Raw genomic sequence first — 21,766 nt, 5'->3', positions numbered from 1 at the left:
ACGCAGCGCACCCGTGTTCAAAAACTCGTTCACCAGCACACGCCCCAGTTACAGAATCATCGCTCCGGCAGTATCAGCAGCACGCACCATGGCAACCGGCAAGGCAGATATGTCCGAGCTTACCGGCTCGAAGCTGTTTGATGTCTCGCATGTCACGGCTGTCGTGACTGGCGGAGGCACAGGCATTGGCTTGATGATCACGCAGGCGCTGGTCGCCAATGGCGCGAAGGTGTACATCACGGGACGGCGGGAGGAAACGTTGAAGAAGACGGTGGAGTTGTACAACAAGGGGCCTGGCCAGATCATTCCGTAAGTGAACAGCCAGCCCTAAATCAACTCGCATATAACGCGCATTTCCCCGCTCTATCAAGAATTAGGTTGTACTAACTCCTTGCAGCCTCCCTGGTGATGTCAGCGACAAAGCCGACATCCAGCGCCTCGCCTCCGAAATGACGAAGAAAGAGCCGTCAGGTATCCACCTCCTCGTCAACAACGCCGGCATCGCCCGCGACGACGCCACGAAGTTCAGCACGAATGGAGAGCCAGACCTTACGTCTGCTGAGGCCATCAGCGCGCACTTCATGAAGTCCCCGCAGGAATCCTGGGCCGAGACGTTCAACACCAACGTCACGGGCGTGTTTTTCACTAGCATGGCGTTTGCGCCGCTGCTCGCACGCGCGAAGGAGAGCACCCCCGGCTATGCGCCTAGCATTGTTACTGTGTCGAGTATCTCGGGCCAGATGAAGGGGAGCTCGATGGGCCAGTTTGCTTATGCGTCTAGCAAAGCCGCGGCCACGCATGTGAGTCGCATGCTGGCGTCGACGTTGGTGAAAACGGGGATTAGGGTTAATATCATTGCGCCTGGTATCTTCCCCAGTGAGGTAAGTCATTCTGTTCCCTTCTTTTTACCATCCCTTAGCCAGCCCCCTACTAACACTCCCTCCCACAGATGACAGCCGGCTCCTCGGGCGAGGACAACAAGTCCGAGCTCAAGCCCACAGCGGGCAATGCGGCGGGCCGCCCTGGCCACGACACGGATATGGCGGCCACGATCTTGCTGCTTGCGGGCAAGGGCGGGCTGTTCTATAACGAGCAGATCTTGTATCCGGATGGTGGAAGCACGCTGATTAACCCGGCTGCGAAGTAAGTTAGGAGAAAGAGGGATGTGTGTGATAAGTGTATTGTTATGTGATATGAATATGATTACCAGCTGAGGAATGACGCCTCTAATGTTCGTCACCGCGAACCGAGATCCACCGTATAGCGAGACAGGGGACGATACAAGCAGTCCCTACAGAGTACTCCTTGCCTAGCTCCTATCCCGAGTCCCAGGTATGGGTGAAACGGTCTTAGAGCACACAGAGGCTCTACATATCCTGACTGGGACTCTTCTTCTCCGTACAGAGCCTCTACACACCTTAACTGGGTCTTTTCTTCTACTCCGTACACGTATCACCATCTCGCTTCACGGTGAATCTCGCTTCGCGGTGACGGACGTTAGTTGTGGTCATCGTGCGATGTGCCTCAACGTTTTTAGTCAAGAAAACCGATGCCAGTGTGGTTGTACGCATTGATATAGCCAGCCCATTAGGCGAACAACTCCAGATAAGTACACAACTTCCTTCAACAATAAGTGACCCCATCTATGGATATTTCAGACATTTCACGACAGGGGTATCTATAGTATTGCTGAACATTTCCAACAAGATCAACAAATGATAAAACCCTTCGTGGAAATCACCAGTCTATACGAATTGAACTAGTTGATTTATTGTACACAGCGGAAGAAGTTCAACGGAAGATATCCGTTCATTACCCAAGAAATGAGACCAAGTTCCCTATGCATTCGCAGACTCACAGTGATGCCTTCACTCACATTTCCCCACAAGACTTATAGCGACACCATTATCAACTCTCAACGAAGCCAACAGCAATACCAAACTGGCTAAAGAACCAATGATAATATATATCTACTTATATTATTCGCTTATCCACTCACCCATTTGCTAATCCGTACCACAGCTGAGCCCCAGTGCCAAACAGAAACCAAATCAAATATGGTCTATGCACAGCAAGCAAAGAACTGCTTTCCAACTACCAGCACGCCTCACTGAAGCCACCACAAGTTGTTGAAGTTTCATAATGCTGACGCTGTAGGCGCTCATAAGCGGATGGTGATAGCTGTCAGGAGATAAGATCATAGATGGTAAATACTAACTCTTTATGGTGGCATTTAGGTACACTGGTTGAGAGGGTATATGGCTCCGATATGGTCATGTCGAATGCAGTGGTGAGGCGGGCTTTTTTATGGGTTGGGTTTGAACTCGCTCCCGGCCGATATAAGGCGGTTGTTAACACTTTTGTGTGAGCTTTGTCCCTCCGTATCATAGGCAAATATCAGTGGACAACTTTCGGGATCAGTGGGCTAAGGGGAGATGGCGACTCGGTGGTGCTGCTAGTGCTGAGAGGAAGAAGGAACTCCACTGTTGCTTCTTATATCCGCATGTTGGTAAATGGGGAGTTCTCCGTGACTGAGTTATTTCGGCCCCGTACAGTGGGTTAAGAGCCCCACTAGGGAACGAGTTTACTTCGTGTTCTTCTTTATCTTCTTCTCCCTCCTCTCCTTTTCTTTTCTTTCCTCTTCCTTCTTTCCTTTCTTCCACTCTCGTTTTTCCTAACCACCGCATACCACCCACATAAAAACGCCCCCAAATTCAAGGAAACAGAGCATACCCAACAACACACAAAGAAGCACAAAAACATCCACACGACCACACGTCTGCCAGGCGAACAAAACCGGGTCTCAACAATCAAGAGAAAAACACGTGCCTCGGCCCTACCCGGAGGACCAATGCACACATACACGCGCATACCACTCAGCAGCAAGAGCAGTCCTAACGGAATTCCAGAGTCGTTTCCAGCGTTACAGAGACGTCCACAACCTTATCGCCCTATTATCATTTGCTTTTTATGACCGTTTTTGCGTTACAGCTTTAAATGGAAGTATCCGCAAAGAACACACCGACAACCACACATCCAACGATCTCAAATAGCTGAGCAGCTTCAGCATCGCAGCCAGACGTGGGCAAGCAAGCACACAACCCCACTCCATAGACCCACCCATCCAGTCAAAAGACCAACCTCCGACACAACCAACCCCCCACCATAACCCACCACAACATTACCTACCCACGCAGCAAGATCAGCACCAGCCCACCGCACCCGTCCCGCCGTCAAGCCCGATGCGATGGCTGGCCGATCGATCGTCCAATCGCAGCGCGAGATGGGGTTTTGGACGCGAAAGGCCGAGGCCCAATCGATTCGTGGGTGCATGAACGGGTGCTGAGGGGGCTGGTGCTGGCGTCATTGCACATGGTGTCAAATGGATTCCTGTAATCGACTATGTTTGATACCGACATAGTTGACGGGTTACGGTTTGTAGTAGTTTGGAGGATTTGTATTTGTTCGGGTTGGCTTTTGCTACGGAGTATGGGTTGGAGGCGGAGGCTTCTGCGGTTGTGTTTGATACGCTAGTTAATGGCGGACACTAGCTACATGCATATTGATTTGGACTGGGCCCGGATGTATCCGCATACGTACGACTCGCCGTGAGGTTTGCCGCGACGAACGGTGTTGTTTGTGCCACCGCACGCATGCTGGCCCTGCGACGTGTCCTCCAGCCGCCGATGTATAGATAGGGCTGAGCAGTGTGGTGGCACTGCACCGGGTGTCCATCAGCACGTCTGCCTGCCTGCCTGCCTGCCTGCCTGCCTGCCTGCCTGCCTGCCTGCCTGCCTGCTTGTCCATCGACGTGGCGTCATGATAGGCACGCAGCAAGCATGCAGGCAAGCGCCCGGGATCACCCTACCGCGCAGCCATTATCCTCGGTGAAGAGCCTCGGGCCAATGGCTGCGACGGGCGTGAGGAGGTGCGCGAGCCCGACACCAGCCTTCAAGCCGAGCATATGCGCGAATGCCTGCCGCGCCCTTGCTCATGCTATGCAGTGCGGCACAAGCAGCGAACACGACGACAACCATGGCGACCGCGGGGCGACGGCGCATCGGACACGCGACGGACGTGCTGGTTGGGGCGCAGACAACATGGTGTGCGTATCATATATTGCGCGAGCGTTTCGATGGCGCCGACGTTGAAAGAAGACACGAGGGCCAAGCGCCTAGAGGCCCTGAAGTGAGAGGTAGGGCGCCACAGAAAGATAGCAGGATCAACATAGGGATGGTTATGATTAGCACGCTCGATAATGCATCGCCAAGCCGTCCCGTACCGCGGGTCCGCGGAAGACAGGACCTGGAGCCCCGCACCGTGATTGGCACAGCCAAGGGCGGGGTAGCTGCGCTGCAGCAGCAGCCACCAGCAAACGCAACGAGTTGCGCTTTGAACCCACCCCAAGCGAGCAGGGTTGCTGATTCTAGACCTTTGTCCGCGCAAGCGACCGCCCAGGGGATTCGTGGTGTTGAGCTGCGGCACGCCGGGACGACTTCCTTCCTTTTGCCCTGCGTCTGCGTCTACGTCGGCGTGAATGGAGAACATGACGTTGTGGGACCACTTGCACACGCACATGGAGAAGGCCGAGCGGGAGGGATCAATGCCGTCTCCGAAATCTTCCGTCATGCTCGAGAGATGGAGAAAGCTGGAGAGGCTGATGAGAGTCAGAGAGTCAGAGAGTCAGAGCACGCCAAGTGCCGTGATGGCGCAAAACTGTCTCCACACATTAGCGAATACGAATAGCGGGGAGGTACGGACGTAGCAACGGTTCCATCTTCACTGATGTCTGGATAGTGGTGAGCCGGACGAAGGTCCAAACGACGTACCGACTTGCAGACCCCACGGGCCGACCCCGCCCGGCGTGAACATGACGTTTGTCGGCGGTGGACCAGCTTGAAATTGGGGGGGAAAAAGCGGGCTGTGGCAGCTTATATGCATTTGCATAAAGACGCAAGAGAACCTCTGCAGGGATTGTGGGGATCGCAGGCCGAGAAAGGGATTGTCCTGGCCGCGATTGCACATCATGCGGCGAGATGATGGTGGCATCGGTCGAGGGAGTAGCGCGGCAGGCCAGTCAACCTCCCCTGCCGATAGCGACGCGCAACCACCACAACGGGCAATGAGAACGAGTGGTCCCCCGCTGTGTGTGATAAGAGACGGACGGCAGAGGAGTAGCATCCGAGTAGAGTAGTTCGAAGAGTGGTCCTGGATGGAACGGTTGCAACGCGCTGCGGCGGCCGGATGTAGCGGAGGCTATCGTCCGTTGCGGCGGGCCGTGGTAGGCGTCCATTGAGTACCAAGCTCGGCGGTGGAAGGGAGAAGAAGCAGCTTCTAGCTTTTGTGGCTGCCGACGGAAGCAGATTGAGGGTTGTCGAGAGACGCGGGAATTTTTGCACGATTTCCCACGGCGCAAAGCTTATCACACACAGCACCGGAAGCGTAGTTAAGGGTTCAGGGGGTCGGACGCCACACCAAGATGCAGCGCCGATCGCCGTTTTGATTGAATAATGGCTGCGTCGAAGGCGCGGGCGGCAGACAGCCACCGACGGGCGAGGCCGGGTGATATTGATCGATCGAAGGATAAACCCAAATGCCTAGGTAATTGGCAGGCAGGGCTGAGAGGGGGGCACGGGGAGGGAAGCAGAAAAGCAAGGCAGACACAAAGCGGCTTAGGGTGATTTTTTTTAGAGACATGAGATTTGTTGTCAATCCAGAGGTACCGTCACCCGTACCCCATGGGCCCCCTCAGATCACTTGATCTGCGAGCCATCGGCCCTGATTTGCTTGTGCGCAAATGCGGTGCCCGTCGTGCCGATCCTTGGGCTGTTTTCGCCGAGTCGTCTAGCTCGCTTTCTCTTCCGCCGCCTCCAACAAGAGCCCAGGCCCAGCGCGCACTCCACTGCCCACAAACAACCCTACCCACCCACGCCCGCCTCCACCCTGCCCCCGAAAACTTCTGCTTAAACCCTCGCTTCTCTCCCTGCTCTCAATTGCTCCACCTCGAACCCCAACCATTGCGCCGTCCGTCCGCCCAATCCCGCCCGCACCACACACACTATCCTCCGCGTCTTCCCCGCATCGTGCGCGCGGTCCACAAAGACATCCCGCCGGCTCTTGTCTCTCCACCATCTCTGCTTCTCTCTCCTCTCCTCCACCAGTCCAATTCGAGTTCATGTCGGCTTAACGCCTTAGACGTCTTGCACCTAGGAAGCGATAGCGTTTTTGAAGGCGGAGGTTATTTGGTTTGGAAAAAAGGCGTCCGCTCCCAAAAGAGCACCGGTGGAAAATGGCGGAAGTTCTCCCTGTACAACTGCCCGACGGGCAATCGTATTTTTCCCCCTCGCCCCTGCGTCGCTCCTCGCCCTCTCAGCCGTCTTTTCTGGTAGCTCCTTCCGGGACTTATTCTCCAAGTCGCCATCCAAGATATCCGCCAGCTGAGCTCAATGAGTATGGAACAACTACTACTTCTTTGCCCGCGTCGACGTCTTCACCCCTACTCCACTCTTCCGAGCCTCCTCAACCCACTCCAATCCGGAGATACTACCAGCCTCACAATACCAGCCGTCTAGTCCACGACTCGTCGTCAGACGACGACGATGACGACGGCCTCTCCTTCCCTTCTTACAATGACAGCTCGTCATACACCGACACGTCGTCATACGACGATGACGACAAGACCGAGGCCTCTGTCACAATGCACTCTTCCGGTAGCGACTCGGCTGTCTCAACCAACAGTTGCTCCACGCCCGAACCGTTACCGGTCGCCGAAGATGACACGGCCATCAAACCGGAACCCTCGCGCCACGTCGACTACCTCTCGCACGACTGGAAGGAGGAAGACATCTGGTCGTCATGGCGACACATTACCACAAACCGCAAAACGTACGGCCAAAGATCAAGGCTAGAGAATGCGTCTTGGCGGACATGGGCGAAGTCGAAATATAGGTTACGGACGGTTTCGCCTGAGACGCTCAACTGGTCAGTACAACCCTGTCGGGATCCATGCCACGATCCCTCCACGTTACCCAAGTGTAACCACGATAAAATTAACCGCCGTGCAGGCTCAAGGATTGTGACGTAACTTGGTTGTACGGACCGTTGCAAACGTCCAACTCGTCTTTCGCCAATCACGTCTCGGAAGCCTCCAGCCACATATCGAAAAATAACTCGTTCATCAATAAGAAACCGATTCTCAAGAAGCGAAGCATGTCGGAAGTGATGCTTCAGCGATCTATATCCAGCTCATCCTTGCTAAAGCAGGCCGCCGCAGCAGTGCAAGCGCAACAGGAGGATAGCACACCGACAGTGCAGCTCCAGACCCGCCCGCATTACCCCCGGGCCGCGTCGAGTATAATGTCAATACCTTCAAAATCAACAAGCAGAGAAGCCACCGACTACTTCACCTCGCGCTCCACGTCCGGGATCAGCACCCCTGGCACTGGCGAGAAGAAACACATCCGCTTTGACGAAAAGGTCGAGCAATGCATCGCGATCGACAACAAAGACGACAACGACTACGAGAACACCTGGGCCCTCAACGACGACTCGGACTCGGACTCTGACGACTGCCTTGAAATTAAGGCGAAACCCAGCAGACGCATATCGCGCAGCAGTTCCAAGAACAACAGCGGGCCTGAAAACAAAACCATTGCCAAGCTCCCGGACACCACGCTGAAATACAGGACCGAGTCGCCCGACGTGACAGACCAGACACCGGCGCACTCGCTGGGCCTCTGGCGCTCGAGCGCACTGTCGCCGTCGTCATCGCAAGAGACGCTCCGGCCGTCGCGGCCATCAAGCAACTTCCTGCTCGGCGAGGACGACGACTCTGACGACGAGGCGGATATGAACTGGGAGCCGTCATTCGCGGGGCGGCGGGACAGCGTTGCCGTCACGCGAGCACACCAGCTGAGCGATCACAATGATGGTTCCGGGTCCGCGGCCGATTCGGAGGCGGCAGGCGCTTCCTCGGGCGGGCTTCGGCGCACGCCGTCAGGAATGTTCATGCCGTACGAAGAGGACGAGGACGACATTGTCGCGGCAGGCCTGTTCGGCAAGGTGGTCGATACGGTGAACACGGCCAAGGACATCGCACACGTCATCTGGAACGTTGGCTGGCGCAGCTGATTGGGGCGCGCGGCTGGGGTTTGTTGGGGAAAGCTGGGCGATCATTCTGGATGATCGGAGGCGTGGGGATCGTCACTCCCCCAAAGCCAAAGCAAGCCGGCAACCGCCTCATGCCGTCGGTCCGAGACTATGGATGACGCGGAGTGCGGAGAGAGCGAGAGATTGGAGAGAAAATCAAGGCGCGCGAGCGAGCAAGCGAGCGATCGAGCAAACGAGCAGGCGGGCGAATGAACGCGCTGCGCGCTCTGCTGCCTCTGCGAAAGAGGATTCATTCCTCGGGTGAGGTCGAACGATATGACGCGCAGGGACGGGGGGAACGTTAATTACCACCACACAAAGCATTGGGCCGGATCCGGGTGTTTACGGCGAAAATCAAAGCCTCATTTTTTTCATTTTGATTTGGTTTGAATCCTTTCTCTCTATTTTTTATTTTTATTATTTCCTCCTGTCTTTTTGCAGCACACGTGCACACACGCGCACAACACACAGACTACATGCGGCTTTAAAGGGGCATTAGTTTTGGGATTCTTTCTTTTTCTCTGCTGGGCTGGCTGGCTGCTTGGTCGTCTTGAGATTTCGTTTTTTGTTGTTGCTTGCTTGCTTGCGCGCTTGCTTGCGGCTTTACTCTGTTGCTGCTCTGCTCCTTTATTTTGCTTTTCCAAGCATTCGGTTTCGATGCTATATCTTTTCTCGGAACTGTTTTGCTACTCGCTGCCACCGCCGTCGCCACCGTCGCCACCGCTGCTGCTGCTGCTATTGGGAAAAAAGCATTTGGCTGCAGTGTCTTTTCCGTCGGGTCTGCTGCTGCGCAGTATTCACTCACTGTCTCTATACAAATACCCTTTTTTCTCGCTCTCGAGAGAGAGAAAAAGAGAAAAAAGAGCCAGCCAGCCAGCCAACCAGCCAACAGCGTGGCCGCATCCCGACCGCCTTGCCGCCGCGTGCCTGGCGCTCTCGGCGCGAGCGTTGCGTTGTGTTGTGTTGTTTTTGCGCCGTTTGTTTTGTTGTGTTTATAGACCCCTGCTACTGGCTACCTGCTGCTACTATGCTGCTGCTATACATATATATATATATACATACGTATACGTGAGAGAATGAATCGAATTGATAGAGTTTAAAAAAGAAAAATCATTGATACTTATACTGATACTGGCGTGAGCGAATTGTCAAGGCGGGCGACATAAAAGAAAAAAAAAAAAGGGCCCTGAAGAAAAACGCACGCGGCCACGCGGCCACAGCCACGCGCCAGGGCGCGCGCTGCCCCACGGGGTAGAAGAAAAAGCAAAAACGAAAATCAAGTGCGTGGTGCGGGGCGGAAAAGAAGGGTCCAGCACAGCAGCGCTGGCTGGCTGGCTGGATGCTGGCACTCGTCCGCTCGTGCCACGACTACTGTATGACACGCCGGAACGGAACGGGGCTTTACGTACGTTGGCCGGCGTCGGCGTGGCTGGGTGCGAAAAAGTGGGTTCGCTGCGTGAGGGTGCCGTGAGGGTCTGGTTCTGGGGCTGGGGTCCGGTGACTTTTGTGATGGGGCTGTGGGAGTGAGAGTGAGGCTTGCTTGCTGCTTGCTGGTTGCTGCTTGCTGCGCGGTGGCGAGATCTGGGGACTAGGTAGCTGTTGCTGGGGTCATTGTGTGGGGTGGGGTGCAACTCGCGAGAAATGCCCGAGCTATGTATGGGGGCGGGTGATGTGGTGTGGTGTGCGTGGGTGGGTGGGTGGGTGGCACGTGGTGCTTGGTATTGTAGGGTAGGGTAAGCTGCTTAATGTAAATACATATTTTGTGGGATAGGATGGGATGGGCTGGGGTGCGGGGATGGAGGTTAACTGTGGTTTTGGGTGGGGTTGTTTATGCATGTATGTTGTTTATATATATCTGTGTGTGAATTTGATAGTAGAGAGTAGTGCGATCTTAAACAACGAAGAATCCCAATGTTTATATAACCTATATGTATGTGTACGCATGCACGCATGGCCGCATGGCCGTTCCACCATCACCATCACCATCACCATCCCAATCTTTCTGTCTTTCTTTCTTACTTTCTCCCAAAAACGCGGGCCGGATAAGAATACCTATGTAGCAAAGAAGGAAGGAACCCAGGAAGAGGAGAGAGCGAGCGTTCCTCCCAGACACAAAAACGCAGATATATGTAGATGGGTTAGATGCTCAAGCGCAGCAGCACCACCACCACCACCGCCACCACCAACCTAGCTCTTACTAATCCGCTCCAACCTAGCCCTATTCATAGCAATCTGGTCATCGACCTTATCCGTCTTATCCGTAATACGAGCAATATGTCTATTCTGTTCATCGACCTCCTTGCCCATCGCGCCAGCCAAGCCCTTCAGCCGGCCCGCAGCGCCGTGCAGCGCGTCCAAGTTGGCGTCGATCTCGTTCTCCATCTCGTCGTCCTCGGAGTCGGCCTCGAACTGGAACTTTGAGCGCTCAGCCAGGGATGCCTTGGTGTTGCCTGCGCCGCCGCCCGGGCGCAGGTCGCGCGAGAACTGCTGCTGCCGCTGCGACGTCGCGAACGCGGCGGCCCGTGTGTCTTCGCGCTGCTGTCGCTCTTTGTGGTGCGTGTCCATGATCTGCTCGTCCCGCTCCGCCCGCCGCCGCGAGGCCGTGAACGGGTTCGACACGTGCATGCTATGTGTGGGGGTTATTGTTAGTGGTGTTGGGCTTCTGATGCTTTTGTCGGCTTGCCGGACAAAGACGGAAGCTGCACTTACGCAAACATGGACTTGTTGAGCGTCTTGAGCTCGCGCGCCTTCTCCTCCGCCAGCCGGTTCTGGTTCTCCGAGAGGTCGAGGTTCTTCTCCGTGTTGTGGATCCCTAGAGCACCGTCAGACGAGCATGTCCACCGAGCGTATGTATGCGTAAAAGCAGTGCTTACTCTCGCCCTGAGCGCCCAGACGGTTCAGCGTGTCGCGGCCAGTCTCCTCGGCCTGCGCCGCCAGCCGCAGCGCATTCCGCGTCGAAGAGACGTCCTGCTTCTTCATGAAGCGGATCTGCTGCTTCGCGGCCTGGACGTCCTCCTCCTCTTCCTCCTCCGCCGTAAGCTGGCGGTCGGCATAGGCGCCGTAGTCGTTGTTGGAGCTGCCACCGTATCCGCCCGCGCCCGGCGGCGGTTGCTGCGGAGCCTGCTGTGCCCGCTGTGCCGCGTTGCCAAACAGCTCCTGGCGCCCCGCGTCGTTGTTCACTGTGCCGCCCATACCGCCGTAGCCACCAGAGCGCTGGCTGCTTCCGCCGCCGCCGCCAAAGCGGTCTTGTCCGTAGGCGCCCTGCGAGCCGTAGCTGCCCGAGCCGCCATAGCCCCCAGGAGGCACCGGGGATTTGTCCATGCGGGCGCGGTCACTCATGCCGCCGCCGCCATTGTAAGGCGGGGGTGCCTGGGCATAGGGGTCGGCGTTGCCGGGAGGGGCGGCGTAGGGGTTCGAGGGCGCGGGCGAGGACTTGTTGCTGCGGGAGCCGAATAGGGCCTTGCGGTTGTCGTCGTCGTTGGCGGCGGCTTTGTCTTTCTTACTAAAGAGACCCATGGCGGCGAAGAAAAATTGTGTAGGGGGAAATCAGGGTCGAGGAAGCTGCTGGTGGGTTTTACAGCAGTGAATGGGGTGGCAGTGGTGAAGTTGGAGGGGCAGGGGAGCTGAGAGTCGACTCGTATAACTGAGGCGGTGCCTGTGCCCAAAGGGTCTCGCCCTTGCCGGAGTTTCTCCGCGGCTGGTCTCCGCAGTGCCAGACCGGGCGAGACCAGCGGGTCCAGTGCGAGATCAACTAGTTACAGAGTATAAGAAATCCAAGAGAGACGATCATTGAGATAATACTTAGAACACAGATCGGACTGTGTACTCCCAGCTGCGCGCTGTCTTCCTCTCATTATTCCTTGCTTAAGCTGTCGTCCAAGCCTGCAGTTTCGGCCCCATTTGGCAAGGATACACGGCGGCCTGTGCCTAAGGCATCCGTCCATCCTGCAGTGCAAATCGGTGGGGTACGAGTAACGCGGGGCAGACATGTAGGGAGGACGCTGTGCGACGGCGCGTTGGCAATTGAAGCGCGACTTTTGGTGGTGAGGGTCACCGAGCGACGGGCGCATCCCTGCTCGGTTCCTGGCGATCATTTTGGTCGAGCCAGGGCGTCTTTGAGTCTCGACACCTGCGACTGCTGCGACGTCTTCAGTTCGCAACCCCTCCGCAACCCCCCGGCGAAAGCCTCCCTCGATTCCACCACCGCTCCGTCCCCTCGCCATGTTCTGAGCCCTTTTGCGCCGCGTCTGCCCGCCTCCCCGCGCTATTCCAAAGCCCCTACGACTCGCCGCACCGCGAACCCCCGACCCCAGCTCCTGTCGCGACTCGTATACACCGGTAGATCATGGAGGATATCAACGTAGCCGAGCTCGTCGAGCGCCTCGGCAGCGACGAGGACAGCGCCCGCAAAATGGCCGTCTTCAAGCTGCAGTCGCTGATCGGCGACCCCTCGTTCGCCGACGTATTCGAAACCGAAGGCGGCTTGCCCAAGCTGCGCTACCTGGCCATCAATGCCACCGGAAACACCCTGGCTTACAGTTTGACGAGCTTCTCGAGACTGCTGGACCTGGACAAAGGCTGGAACCTTGTGGACCAGGACCTCATCGAGCGGGTATGGCGGCTGCAGGAGAGAAAGGAGGAGGTATAGGAACCGCTGGGACTAATGACTGGCAATGCAGGTCGTCGAACTCGTCGTGAGCCAGCCCCTCGTGAACATCCTTCGTGGCGCCATGTCCATCCTCGTTGCCATCGTGTCACACCCCCAGAACCGCACCTCGACTCCCGGCATGTTTGGATTCCGTGCCCTGAAACCCGCCGTGGCCGTGTACCCGCAGTTCCTAGAGATGCTCGTCAGCCGATTATCATCTGCAGACCATGCCCTATGCGCAAATGCTCTGCAATTGATCAACTCCCTCATGCGCGACGCCATTACCAACGATTCCGAGTCAGAGTGGCACAAGTTTATCAAGAAACTGCAAGACTTGGGCGTCATAAAAGCCGTCTACGTCCTGATGCAGAGCTCGGCACTTCAGGACCTGGCACACCCGCTCTTTGAGTTTCAGTCGTTGAGCAAGGTGCTGCTGAGCAAATGGCGGGATCTCAAGGTCGACCCGGAGAAGACCGAGCACAGGCGCGCCCTCAAGAGCGTGCACCTGGCAAGCAACCCGGAGCGGCCGCCATCGAGCAAGAGCGGGGATAGCAGCCGGAAGCACCATCCGGAGAAATGGCGCAGATTGGGCTTCCAGACAGAGTCGCCGGCGTGGGAATTCGACCAGACGGGCTATCTCGGTCTCATGGACCTGACGGATTTCGTGCGCACCCATGAGGATGGCTTCCAGAAGCTGCTATTGGAGCAGTCGACCAAGCCGGCGGAGCAGCGTTGCCCTATTGCTCGCGCCAGTCTGGCAGTCACGCTGATCCTGTACGACCACTTTGAGGTTGACAAGACGGACGATGGCGACGCCATGCGTTACGCAGTGCTGGAGGCGCGCACGAACTTTGACCGGGCTTTCCGGCCACTCATTTTGCAATGGAGCCGCCTGCACACCAGCGGACTGCAAGCGTTCTTCCGCTTGTGGAAGCAGACGGGCGCCGAGACGGAGGACTTTGAGAAGGTCGAGGAGCTCGTGCGGATACTGATCGAGCAGGTGCTAGGCCAGGCGCCGCGAATCAAAGAGCTCGGCGAGGTGGAAGAAGAGCTCGCGGAGTTTGAATACCAGCGGCTCAGGAACATGCAGATGGAATTGCTCGAGCTGACATACGAGGACGCATGGGGCCATCACCTACGGTTCGTCGCACCTTCCTCGCCTTTCATATCTACCCCTGCTAACAACGCCCTCGCCCCGTTCAGACAAGTGCGCGAAGAGCTCAACCACGAGGCGCTGCAGTTCGTCAAGGAGCAGCGCATCCGCTGCCTGCTGCAGGGCGCTTGGTTCCCGCACACGATGGGCTACCGCGAGGAAAGCGGACCGATCACCAAGTCGGCGCTGGCGAAGACGGTGCCCTCGAGCTGGCGCTACGTGCGTCTCAGCCATAATAGACGCTACCTGCACTATGCCGACTTCCACGACAGGCTGGCCACGGAGCCACGATTGGACGCGCTGCAAGATAAGAGTGAGCTTCCCCCCAAACGCTTCCTTCTTTCCTTTCTCCTCTTCTGTATATAAATGGCATAGGCGGACCTGCTGACCCTTTCTCCGCACAACAGTCGACCTCACCACCGTCTCCTCGGTCGTCTCCAACGTCTCAGCCGGCACGCCCTCCACAGCCTCCAGCGCCTCAACCCTGCGCACCCTCCCCACCAGCACCTCGACCCGCATCACCATCTACGGGTACGCGCCGGCGTCAGCCTCGCGCAAAAACTCGCACGAAACAAGCACGACGCTGCTCAGCAGCGGCGCAGCCGGCGGCGGTGTCAGCGACGGCAGCTCCCCCGCCGGCCCAAAGGAATCGCCGCTCTTGCAGCTGCATCCGCAGACGCATACGCTGGCGGCCGAGTGGTTGGATGGCTTGCTCATGCTGCTGAATCAGGCCCCGATTACGGCTGATACTGGGAAGTTGGTCCAGTTGGTGGCTGGGTATGGCCTTAAGATTAGACTGCTGAATGTTAGGTTTGAGGATATTAGGGGGGAGGAGGTCGTGTTGCCTGGACGGGAGGGGCTGGATGAGGAGTATTGGTATGATATTGGTGGTATGGAGGGGGTTTAGGGCGGTGCTGCTGGTGGTGGTGGGTCGGGGTTGGATGTGGTTTGGGATTTGATCGGGGATCGGGGATTTGGGGGTGAGATTGTTCTTTCTATATTTTTCGGGGGTTTTTGCTGCTTTTTGGTTGCGTCGACGTCTGTCTGTCTGTTGTCTGTTGATAGGATTCGTGAGATACCCACTCGGGGGATGGGAGGTGTCTGCTTTGTCTTGTTTTCTTCTTCTCTTCCTTTTCTTCTTCATCGTCTTTACTCTCTCACTTCCTCTCTCTGTCTGTGTCTGTCTCACTCACACATACTTCCTCTCTCTGTCTCACACACACACACACACATACGTTCTCCCTCCTCCCTCCGTTACTCTTCCTCTCCCTCTCTTACTCACTCCGAATATAGTTAATACCACACACACATATATACACTACCCTATCCCGCACATTACTACCCTGTCCAGCACGGGACAGCTAGCTAGCTAGCGTTTAGGCTGCGTGTATACTTATTATATTTCATTGTATTACACTGCTTTAATCTAAATAGATGCTGGCGCGTCTGCTCTAGGCGTTCTTCTACTGTGCTTGGTGCTGTGCGCTGTGTGGCGTATTTCGTGTTTGGGTTTGGGCTTGGGTTGTTTGTAGAGGGTAAGTGGTGTGGTGGTGTGGTGTGCTATGTCCTCAGCTGGTCGTACTCCTAAGCCACTTCACCCATCACCACCACCAATCCACCTCCACGACCACACCTACGACCACGACCACGATCACGACCACGACAACCGCACATCAAACCATCAAACCAATCAACCAAGCAGGACCCGTCCACGACACAAACTAGCAAGCAAGCACGTTGAGGTCCTACTCAGACCGCACATGCACGTACTAAGCACCTTCTCTTTCATTCATTCGTTCGTTCATACATTCATTTATATCTGAGACTTACAAAAGCACACGCACACACAAGCAGTCCCTACATACTCCCTACGAACCTACGAACCAACCCACCTACCCCTTTACCTACCTCCCTCCACACACAAGCCTAGCCCATCTACGGAGTATCTCGCTCGCTAGTAATGCACGTCAAGGCTAGGGATATCAAATATGTCTCTTTGCCCTTTTTCCTCCCTGCCGCACACCCCGCCCCCTCCCTCCCGATAGAGAGGACAGCTACAGTACGGCAGCAAGGGCAACCAAACCTAGGGTGCGTACGTCAATGCCGTTGCTAGAGTAGAGTACTACACTACACCACGCCTGCGCCAACGCCATCGCCAGGGCCTCAGGCTTCCAGAACCCTCGGCGCGTTCTAGGCGGATAGCCAGGGCGTGGGCATCACCTCGAAGCGCGTTGGGCGCAGAGTAGGTGAGGGCTTATGTGTGTGGATCTCGCTCTCCCCAACAATCGGCAGAGTACGAGTAGCTACTCTAAGAATAGACGTGCTGGCACGAGCTTGCGGTTTGGTACTCTACTGTACTCTACGCTAGCTACTCTAGCTACTCTAGAGTAGCTAGAGGGTAGAGGGCAGCGTAAAGCACGGAATAGCCGCCACCACATCCATCACCGGCTGCATCATCGGCGCGCTTGCCGTCGCCGCCGCCGCGAGGGCTGACTGACATCAGCGGGCATGGGGCGGGATCTGGCTCAGGGCGTGGTGCACAGTGACGTGCGTGCTGGCGTCAGTGGCAGCGGCCGTAGAGTACGAGTACTCTAGTGGTGGAGTAGTGGTAGTAGTGAGGATTGGCAGAGGGGCCAGAGGGACGGCGGGCGGAGGGAGCTGGAAGAGCAGCAATACGGAGTAGGTTAGTGCCTCCGCGGAGGCAGGAGCACAGAGCGCCGTGCCGCGGCTGTCGAGACCCTTGCCGTGCAGACGTGCAGCTCCGCGTGCTAGAGTACTCCTCCGGCGGGCTAGGGCGCTTGGCGGCAGCGGTTGAGCGAGGATGTACGTAGCAGGCAGGTGGTGGCTGGGCGGGGTTGCCGGATCCGTGGGCCGCTAACCTGGACGAGGGGAATGGGTACGTATGTGGATGTGATGGCAGCTTAGTGCGAGCGCTCTAGGAAGCGAAGGGCGGGTTAGCGGGCGGGTTAGGTAGTTGCCAGGAGGGAAGACGTCAAGGGTGGGGAGTGTCGTCAACCGTCCCGTCGTGTGGCGGGGAATAATAATGCGGTGAGGTGGGGTGATGGCAGGATTGCGGGGGTTGGCGCCGCGGCGGAGACGGGCATGGCCGGTCGATAGGTGGCGGCGCTGCGTGAGGTGTTGCTGCCCGTCGTGCTACTCTAGAGTGCTTAGCCGCTGCTGCTTGGCGGGGCTGGCTGAGCGGCTGAGAGGCCCGCGGCTGATTGCCTGTTTGGCCCTGCTGCTGCTTGCTGCTGTTGCTTGGGTGGTTTGGGATTGGTCAATGGCACACGTGGTACGGCGGCGGAGATTGCGAATGAATGTGTTGACCGGGGAGCGGGTGGAGGGAGGTTGGAGATGGGAGAGAGGTGCTGTAGAGGTCGGGCGGGATGGTTTGAACTTTAGGAGGCTAGTCGTCTATAAACGGGTTGTTGTGTGACGTCGAGGAGACTTGAAGAAGATTAAAAAAAAGCATTTGTGTGTCCGACTTCCCAACACCATGGCTCCACGGCTCTGCGATACACTTGGATCGATTCGCATCATCTTTCGCTCGCTCGCTCGAAGCTCGGGGCGCATGTTCCTGATGAATCAGCTTCCAACTACACACTCGGTAGTCGGGGTCGATCTGAAAAGGCTGATCGGCATACCGCATGGCGGCTAGCCGCTGCACCCACCTAAACTGCGACCCACGCCGGTCGTCATTTCGAATATGCATAGCCAATCTATATCCGCGCGGGACTGAGAAGCAGTTAAGTATGCTAACCGGCATGCCAGTGTGTTGTCGTGTCACGGCCAGACATGGGCGCCAGTGCAAGCGCCCAAAAATATCCGCATCCCTGCTCACGCCCGGCGCTTCGACGACCTCCCGTCCAATCGCCCTGCTCAACACTGCACATCAGGTTGCGCACGTCGTACCAGCATCGTTCATTCACGGCCACTCACTGGCTGACCCACCGGCCGCCCAATGTCGTGGCCCCAAGGCTGCCGCGAGGTAGACCAAATCGGGCTCTCCTCTTGCCGCCTGTCCTCCAGTTCTTGCGTGCAAAAGCAGGCTAAGGATTTCTGACCCTGCAAGCAATACGCCACGGCCCATCTGCCCTGCTCACGGGCCAAACCATGGGCGACTGATAAACTACTTCGTGCCGTGCCGCACCCGTCTCCGCCCTTGCATCTTGACCATCACTCCTCTTCTCTCGCGTTGTTGCCCGTTTTTTTTCTTTCTTCGTTGTTTCCCTTGTCGCTTGTGGCTACCGTTGATCGGGGTCTTTTTCTTGTCTCTTTACAGCATCGTGCCAATCCGTTGATCGGATCCCGCTTCAAGGACTCGTAATAATACCCTGCTTCTTCGCGACCCGCTCCAGTTTTATAGCCGCAAACACCCTGGTTCGCTCCAGCTTCTTCCTATACATAGAAGCGATACAGAAACTCAGCCACCATGGACTCTACATACTATCTTCCGGCAACGACTTACAACCCCAACGCTCCTTTTACCAAGCGCTTCTCGTCTCCGCTGGATCGGAGGCAAACCTTTAATACTATAATTGAAGACTCGCCGCAGATTTCCCAAGGCTTCTTCTCCCCTCAATTGGCCCAGAACGTTAGCCGCGCAGCAATGATCTCTCCTACCTACCTGTCGCCCACTTACAGCGAGGACTTCCCCACCCCCAAGGCATCCCTCTTGGACCCCACTCGCGCCATTCAGATGGACGACATCGAATTCTCACCGGTCGAGTCGCCAAAGTGGAGCAAGGAGAGGGAGGAGTTTGACGAGCTGTACATGATGACTGACAACGAATCCGAGGAGGAGGAGGTCCCATTGAAGTGCTCCAACTCTGTCAAGAAGATCTCCGCCAGCTCATCCAGCAGCGCAAGATCTAGCACTACACGTGTTCCTTCGTTGATCATTCCGTCCCCTTCGCACTGGCCGACGATTGAGAAACTTCAAGGGAGCGCGGTTTCGCCAGCAACATACTCTCCGCTTCCAGTTTCTTCCACTCCAAACCTCCTCTCTGTGCTTCTTGGCCGAAACAAACAGGCTCCGGCTACCCACGACGCGCCTTCCCTGGACGGCAGCTTGTCATCTGAGGAAATGGAGCGTCTGAGCTGCCCATCGACCCCGGACAGGCATGCTCAGGAGGAGGGTCATGGACAGTGGGCTGGCCCGATTCAGCTGGACCCCGCGGCAATGGAGACTCTGCACCACCTCACCACCGAGCAAGCACCGGTTACCGCCGACCAAGTCATTGAGGTACCGGAGGGTGAGATGCAGCAAGTCATGGGTCGCAACCGCACCTCGGTTCCCCGCCTCTTCACTGCAAACCTGTCGGCCAGCCCCGTGGCGCCGTCTGATGCTGAAGACATGTCTGCTCTGTCTATCCCGTCGCCGGGTGGTTTCTTCTCTTCCCTGAAGGAATCCGCTCGCCACACTTGGAGCATTCCGAGGACGCGGGAGGCTACTCCGTCCACCTCGATCGCCGAGACGTTTTACGGCGTGCCGTGGCGTAACGAGCCCAACAACATCGTGGAGCAGGTCGTCGAGGTCCCCGCCTCTTTCGACACTAGCGCCGAGATGACGCCCACGGCTCGCGACGGTTTCATGTCGCCGGTTGGTGAAGTTCTGGAGATCAAGCCAAGCGAGACTGTCTACGAGTACAATGAAAACTACGCGGCCGAGCTGGCAAAACTCAGCTCGGCCAACCTCAGCCGCACGAGCATGTGGCTGTCTGCCCAGGAGACTTGGCTCGAAGGCGTCATGACCCCCTCGACCCCAACCCACGAGAGGGGAAACTCGATTGACTCTGTTATTTCCCCTTCGAAGAAGTCGGTCCGCTTTGTCGACCTCATCCCGCCCAAGTCTCCGTCCGTTACGTCCGAGGACGAGGCCGCCAAGGTCTCTACCTTTCTCGAAGCTTTAGTTTATCTCCGCGAGAGCACTGGCAAGTACGACGCTTTTATCCACCGTCAAACCCGCGCTGAAGCCGTTCACCTCCAGCGCCGATGCATGCCTAAGACCCACCGCCGCCTCCACCTCAGCAAGTTCGAACTGAACAGCCCGTCGAAAATCCCGTCTACTCGCCCCGTCTCCACCTTCTACACCGACGACCCGAACATGCACAAGGAGCAGATTGCCAAGGCCCACAAGGAGCGTCAGGCGCTGGATCTGATCCGCCCCGCCTTCTGGACACTCGAAGCCTCCAAGCTGCTCCACGGCGGCCGCCTCATCACTAGCCCCGCCCACCGCGTCCTCGCTCACGCCCGCGACAACAACACCACTCGCGTCCTTGACCTCGGCGGTCAGGGCTCCTGCGACTGGGCCTGGCAGGTCGCGCTCGACTATCCGCGCACAACCGTGCACACTGTTTCGACGGTCGCAGAAGCGCCAGTGATGCTCGAGGGCCAGGAGGAGCGCGAGATGGAGGGCCCAGCCAACCACCGCCGCATGCAGGTGCCCAACTACTGGACGCTGCCGTTCCCGAACGGGCACTTTGACGTCGTGTCGGCACGCAACATGTACGCCCTGCTCAAGACGAGCAAGCCCAGCACGATTCCGGGCGCCGCCACCACGTCCAACAAGGACGAGTACGACCTCTGCCTCAAGGAGTGCCTGCGCATCCTCAAGCCCGGCGGGTATCTCGAGTTCTTCGTCATGGACGCAGACATCTTGCGCGCGGGCGCCGGCGGCCAAGCCCAGGCCCTCAGCGTCGAGTTCGGCTTCAACCTCAAGACGCGCGGCTACGACGCCGCGGCCACCAAATCCTTCGTGCCGCGCCTGGCGCGTGCCGGGTTCAGAGACGTCAAGCGCGCGTGGACGGCCCTGCCGTTCCCCCAGCCTGGCGCTAAGTGGAACGAGCCGCTGAATGTGGGCGCGTCTGCACCTGCCACTGAGACGACGACGCCGAGCGCGAAGCCCGAGCCTGTGCGCCAGTCAAGCGACTCGTTTGGCTCGGAGCGGACGCTGGTGCCGTCGCAGTCGCAGGCCCAGCAGGCGCAGAAACCAAAGCGCGACTCGCTGATGATGGACGACAAGGCCGATGGGGAGGAGCAGCAGCAGCAGCAACAGCAACAGCAACAACAAAACGGCTCGACCAAGGACGCGCGCGACGTAGCGGGCTTGGTGGGCGCGTGGGCGTGGGAGCGGTGGCTGGTGAAGCTGCAGGCGGAGATGGGCAAGGACGAGTCGCGGCTTGGTGAGGGGGTCGTCCAGGCGTTGGAGGAGGGGGCCCGTGATGGGGCGGCTTGGAGGTGTGTGGAGGGGTGGGCGAGGAAGGGGTTTTAGGTGGCTGGCTGTTTTTTTGTGCCTGCCTGCCTACCTACCTAGGTACTGTTTCTGCCCGATCAGATCTCGCTGCTGCACTTCTTGTGCGTTTGTGGGGTTGTGGGTGGGTGGGGGCAGGTGGGCTTTTTTCAGTCAGTAGGGGACGCAGATTGTGCTGGTTTGGTTTGGTTTGCGCGTTTGTGGTTGTGTTTGTTGCTATGATTGATGGTTTATGAGGTGATGACGTGCATGCTTGCTTGCTTGGGAGCTGGCTGGTTGGGTTGGTTGGTTGGTGGTATCTAGGTGAATGAGACCAATTTGCGTATACGCTATTTCCTACTATTCCTACTGCGTAGTCACAAAGCCCAACCAACTTCGGCTACAAAAGGCCACACACGAAGTTGCCGTCAAGCCAGTGGGGCGCTCAACACTCAAAGACCTGATAAAAAGCAGTTGGCTAACGAACCTCTACAGCTAGCTGTGCGTGGTGCGCAGCGAATAACGAGTTCAAAAAACCTAGGTACCTAGTTAGTTGCCTTGATTGCGTGTCTTCTAGCAGCCTAGA

The 21,766-nt window shown here is 57.2% G+C and overlaps 6 protein-coding genes across 6 annotated transcripts; 5 read left to right on the top strand and 1 right to left on the bottom strand.

Moving 5' to 3' along the window:
* Nucleotides 1-51: 51 nt before the first annotated feature.
* K452DRAFT_354996 (uncharacterized protein) lies at nucleotides 52-1,214 on the top strand (the record flags this gene model as incomplete). Its single annotated transcript, XM_033545927.1, has 4 exons — nucleotides 52-309; nucleotides 398-881; nucleotides 950-1,143; nucleotides 1,211-1,214. The coding sequence occupies exons 1-4, from the start codon at nucleotides 89-91 to the stop codon at nucleotides 1,212-1,214; spliced, it is 903 nt and encodes a 300-aa protein (XP_033402209.1). The 5' UTR covers nucleotides 52-88.
* Nucleotides 1,215-4,035: 2,821 nt separating this feature from the next.
* Nucleotides 4,036-4,886, top strand: K452DRAFT_354995 (uncharacterized protein; the record flags this gene model as incomplete). Its single annotated transcript, XM_033545926.1, has 1 exon — nucleotides 4,036-4,886. The coding sequence occupies one exon, from the start codon at nucleotides 4,036-4,038 to the stop codon at nucleotides 4,744-4,746; it is 711 nt and encodes a 236-aa protein (XP_033402208.1). The 3' UTR covers nucleotides 4,747-4,886.
* A 1,403-nt stretch (nucleotides 4,887-6,289) lies between these two features.
* K452DRAFT_219146 (uncharacterized protein) lies at nucleotides 6,290-8,130 on the top strand (the record flags this gene model as incomplete). Its single annotated transcript, XM_033536401.1, has 2 exons — nucleotides 6,290-6,981; nucleotides 7,065-8,130. The coding sequence occupies 2 exons, from the start codon at nucleotides 6,290-6,292 to the stop codon at nucleotides 8,128-8,130; spliced, it is 1,758 nt and encodes a 585-aa protein (XP_033402207.1).
* A 2,205-nt stretch (nucleotides 8,131-10,335) lies between these two features.
* On the bottom strand, nucleotides 10,336-11,664 carry K452DRAFT_218696 (uncharacterized protein; the record flags this gene model as incomplete). Its single annotated transcript, XM_033536374.1, has 3 exons — nucleotides 10,336-10,774; nucleotides 10,858-10,960; nucleotides 11,022-11,664. 3 exons carry the CDS (start codon nucleotides 11,662-11,664, stop codon nucleotides 10,336-10,338), a joined length of 1,185 nt encoding a protein of 394 aa, XP_033402206.1.
* An 829-nt stretch (nucleotides 11,665-12,493) lies between these two features.
* Nucleotides 12,494-14,856, top strand: K452DRAFT_218489 (uncharacterized protein; the record flags this gene model as incomplete). Its single annotated transcript, XM_033536360.1, has 4 exons — nucleotides 12,494-12,760; nucleotides 12,828-13,936; nucleotides 14,000-14,262; nucleotides 14,357-14,856. 4 exons carry the CDS (start codon nucleotides 12,494-12,496, stop codon nucleotides 14,854-14,856), a joined length of 2,139 nt encoding a protein of 712 aa, XP_033402205.1.
* Nucleotides 14,857-18,200: 3,344 nt separating this feature from the next.
* Nucleotides 18,201-21,486, top strand: K452DRAFT_282670 (uncharacterized protein). The gene has a single exon (XM_033539629.1). The coding sequence runs from the start codon at nucleotides 18,382-18,384 to the stop codon at nucleotides 21,220-21,222; it is 2,841 nt and encodes a 946-aa protein (XP_033402204.1). The 5' UTR covers nucleotides 18,201-18,381; the 3' UTR covers nucleotides 21,223-21,486.
* Nucleotides 21,487-21,766: the final 280 nt, after the last annotated feature.

This window comes from Aplosporella prunicola, assembly GCF_010093885.1.
Source record: "Aplosporella prunicola CBS 121167 unplaced genomic scaffold K452scaffold_2, whole genome shotgun sequence".
NCBI classification, from domain to species: domain Eukaryota; kingdom Fungi; phylum Ascomycota; class Dothideomycetes; order Botryosphaeriales; family Aplosporellaceae; genus Aplosporella; species Aplosporella prunicola.
The sequence above is the reverse complement of the archived record's forward strand: the minus strand, read 5'-3'. Positions and strand labels throughout refer to the sequence as shown.

Bases quoted from the DNA above. Each gene is read 5' to 3' on its own strand.
- K452DRAFT_282670 (XM_033539629.1), top strand. From the start codon at position 18,382: ATGGACTCTACATACTATCTTCCGGCAACGACTTACAACCCCAACGCT.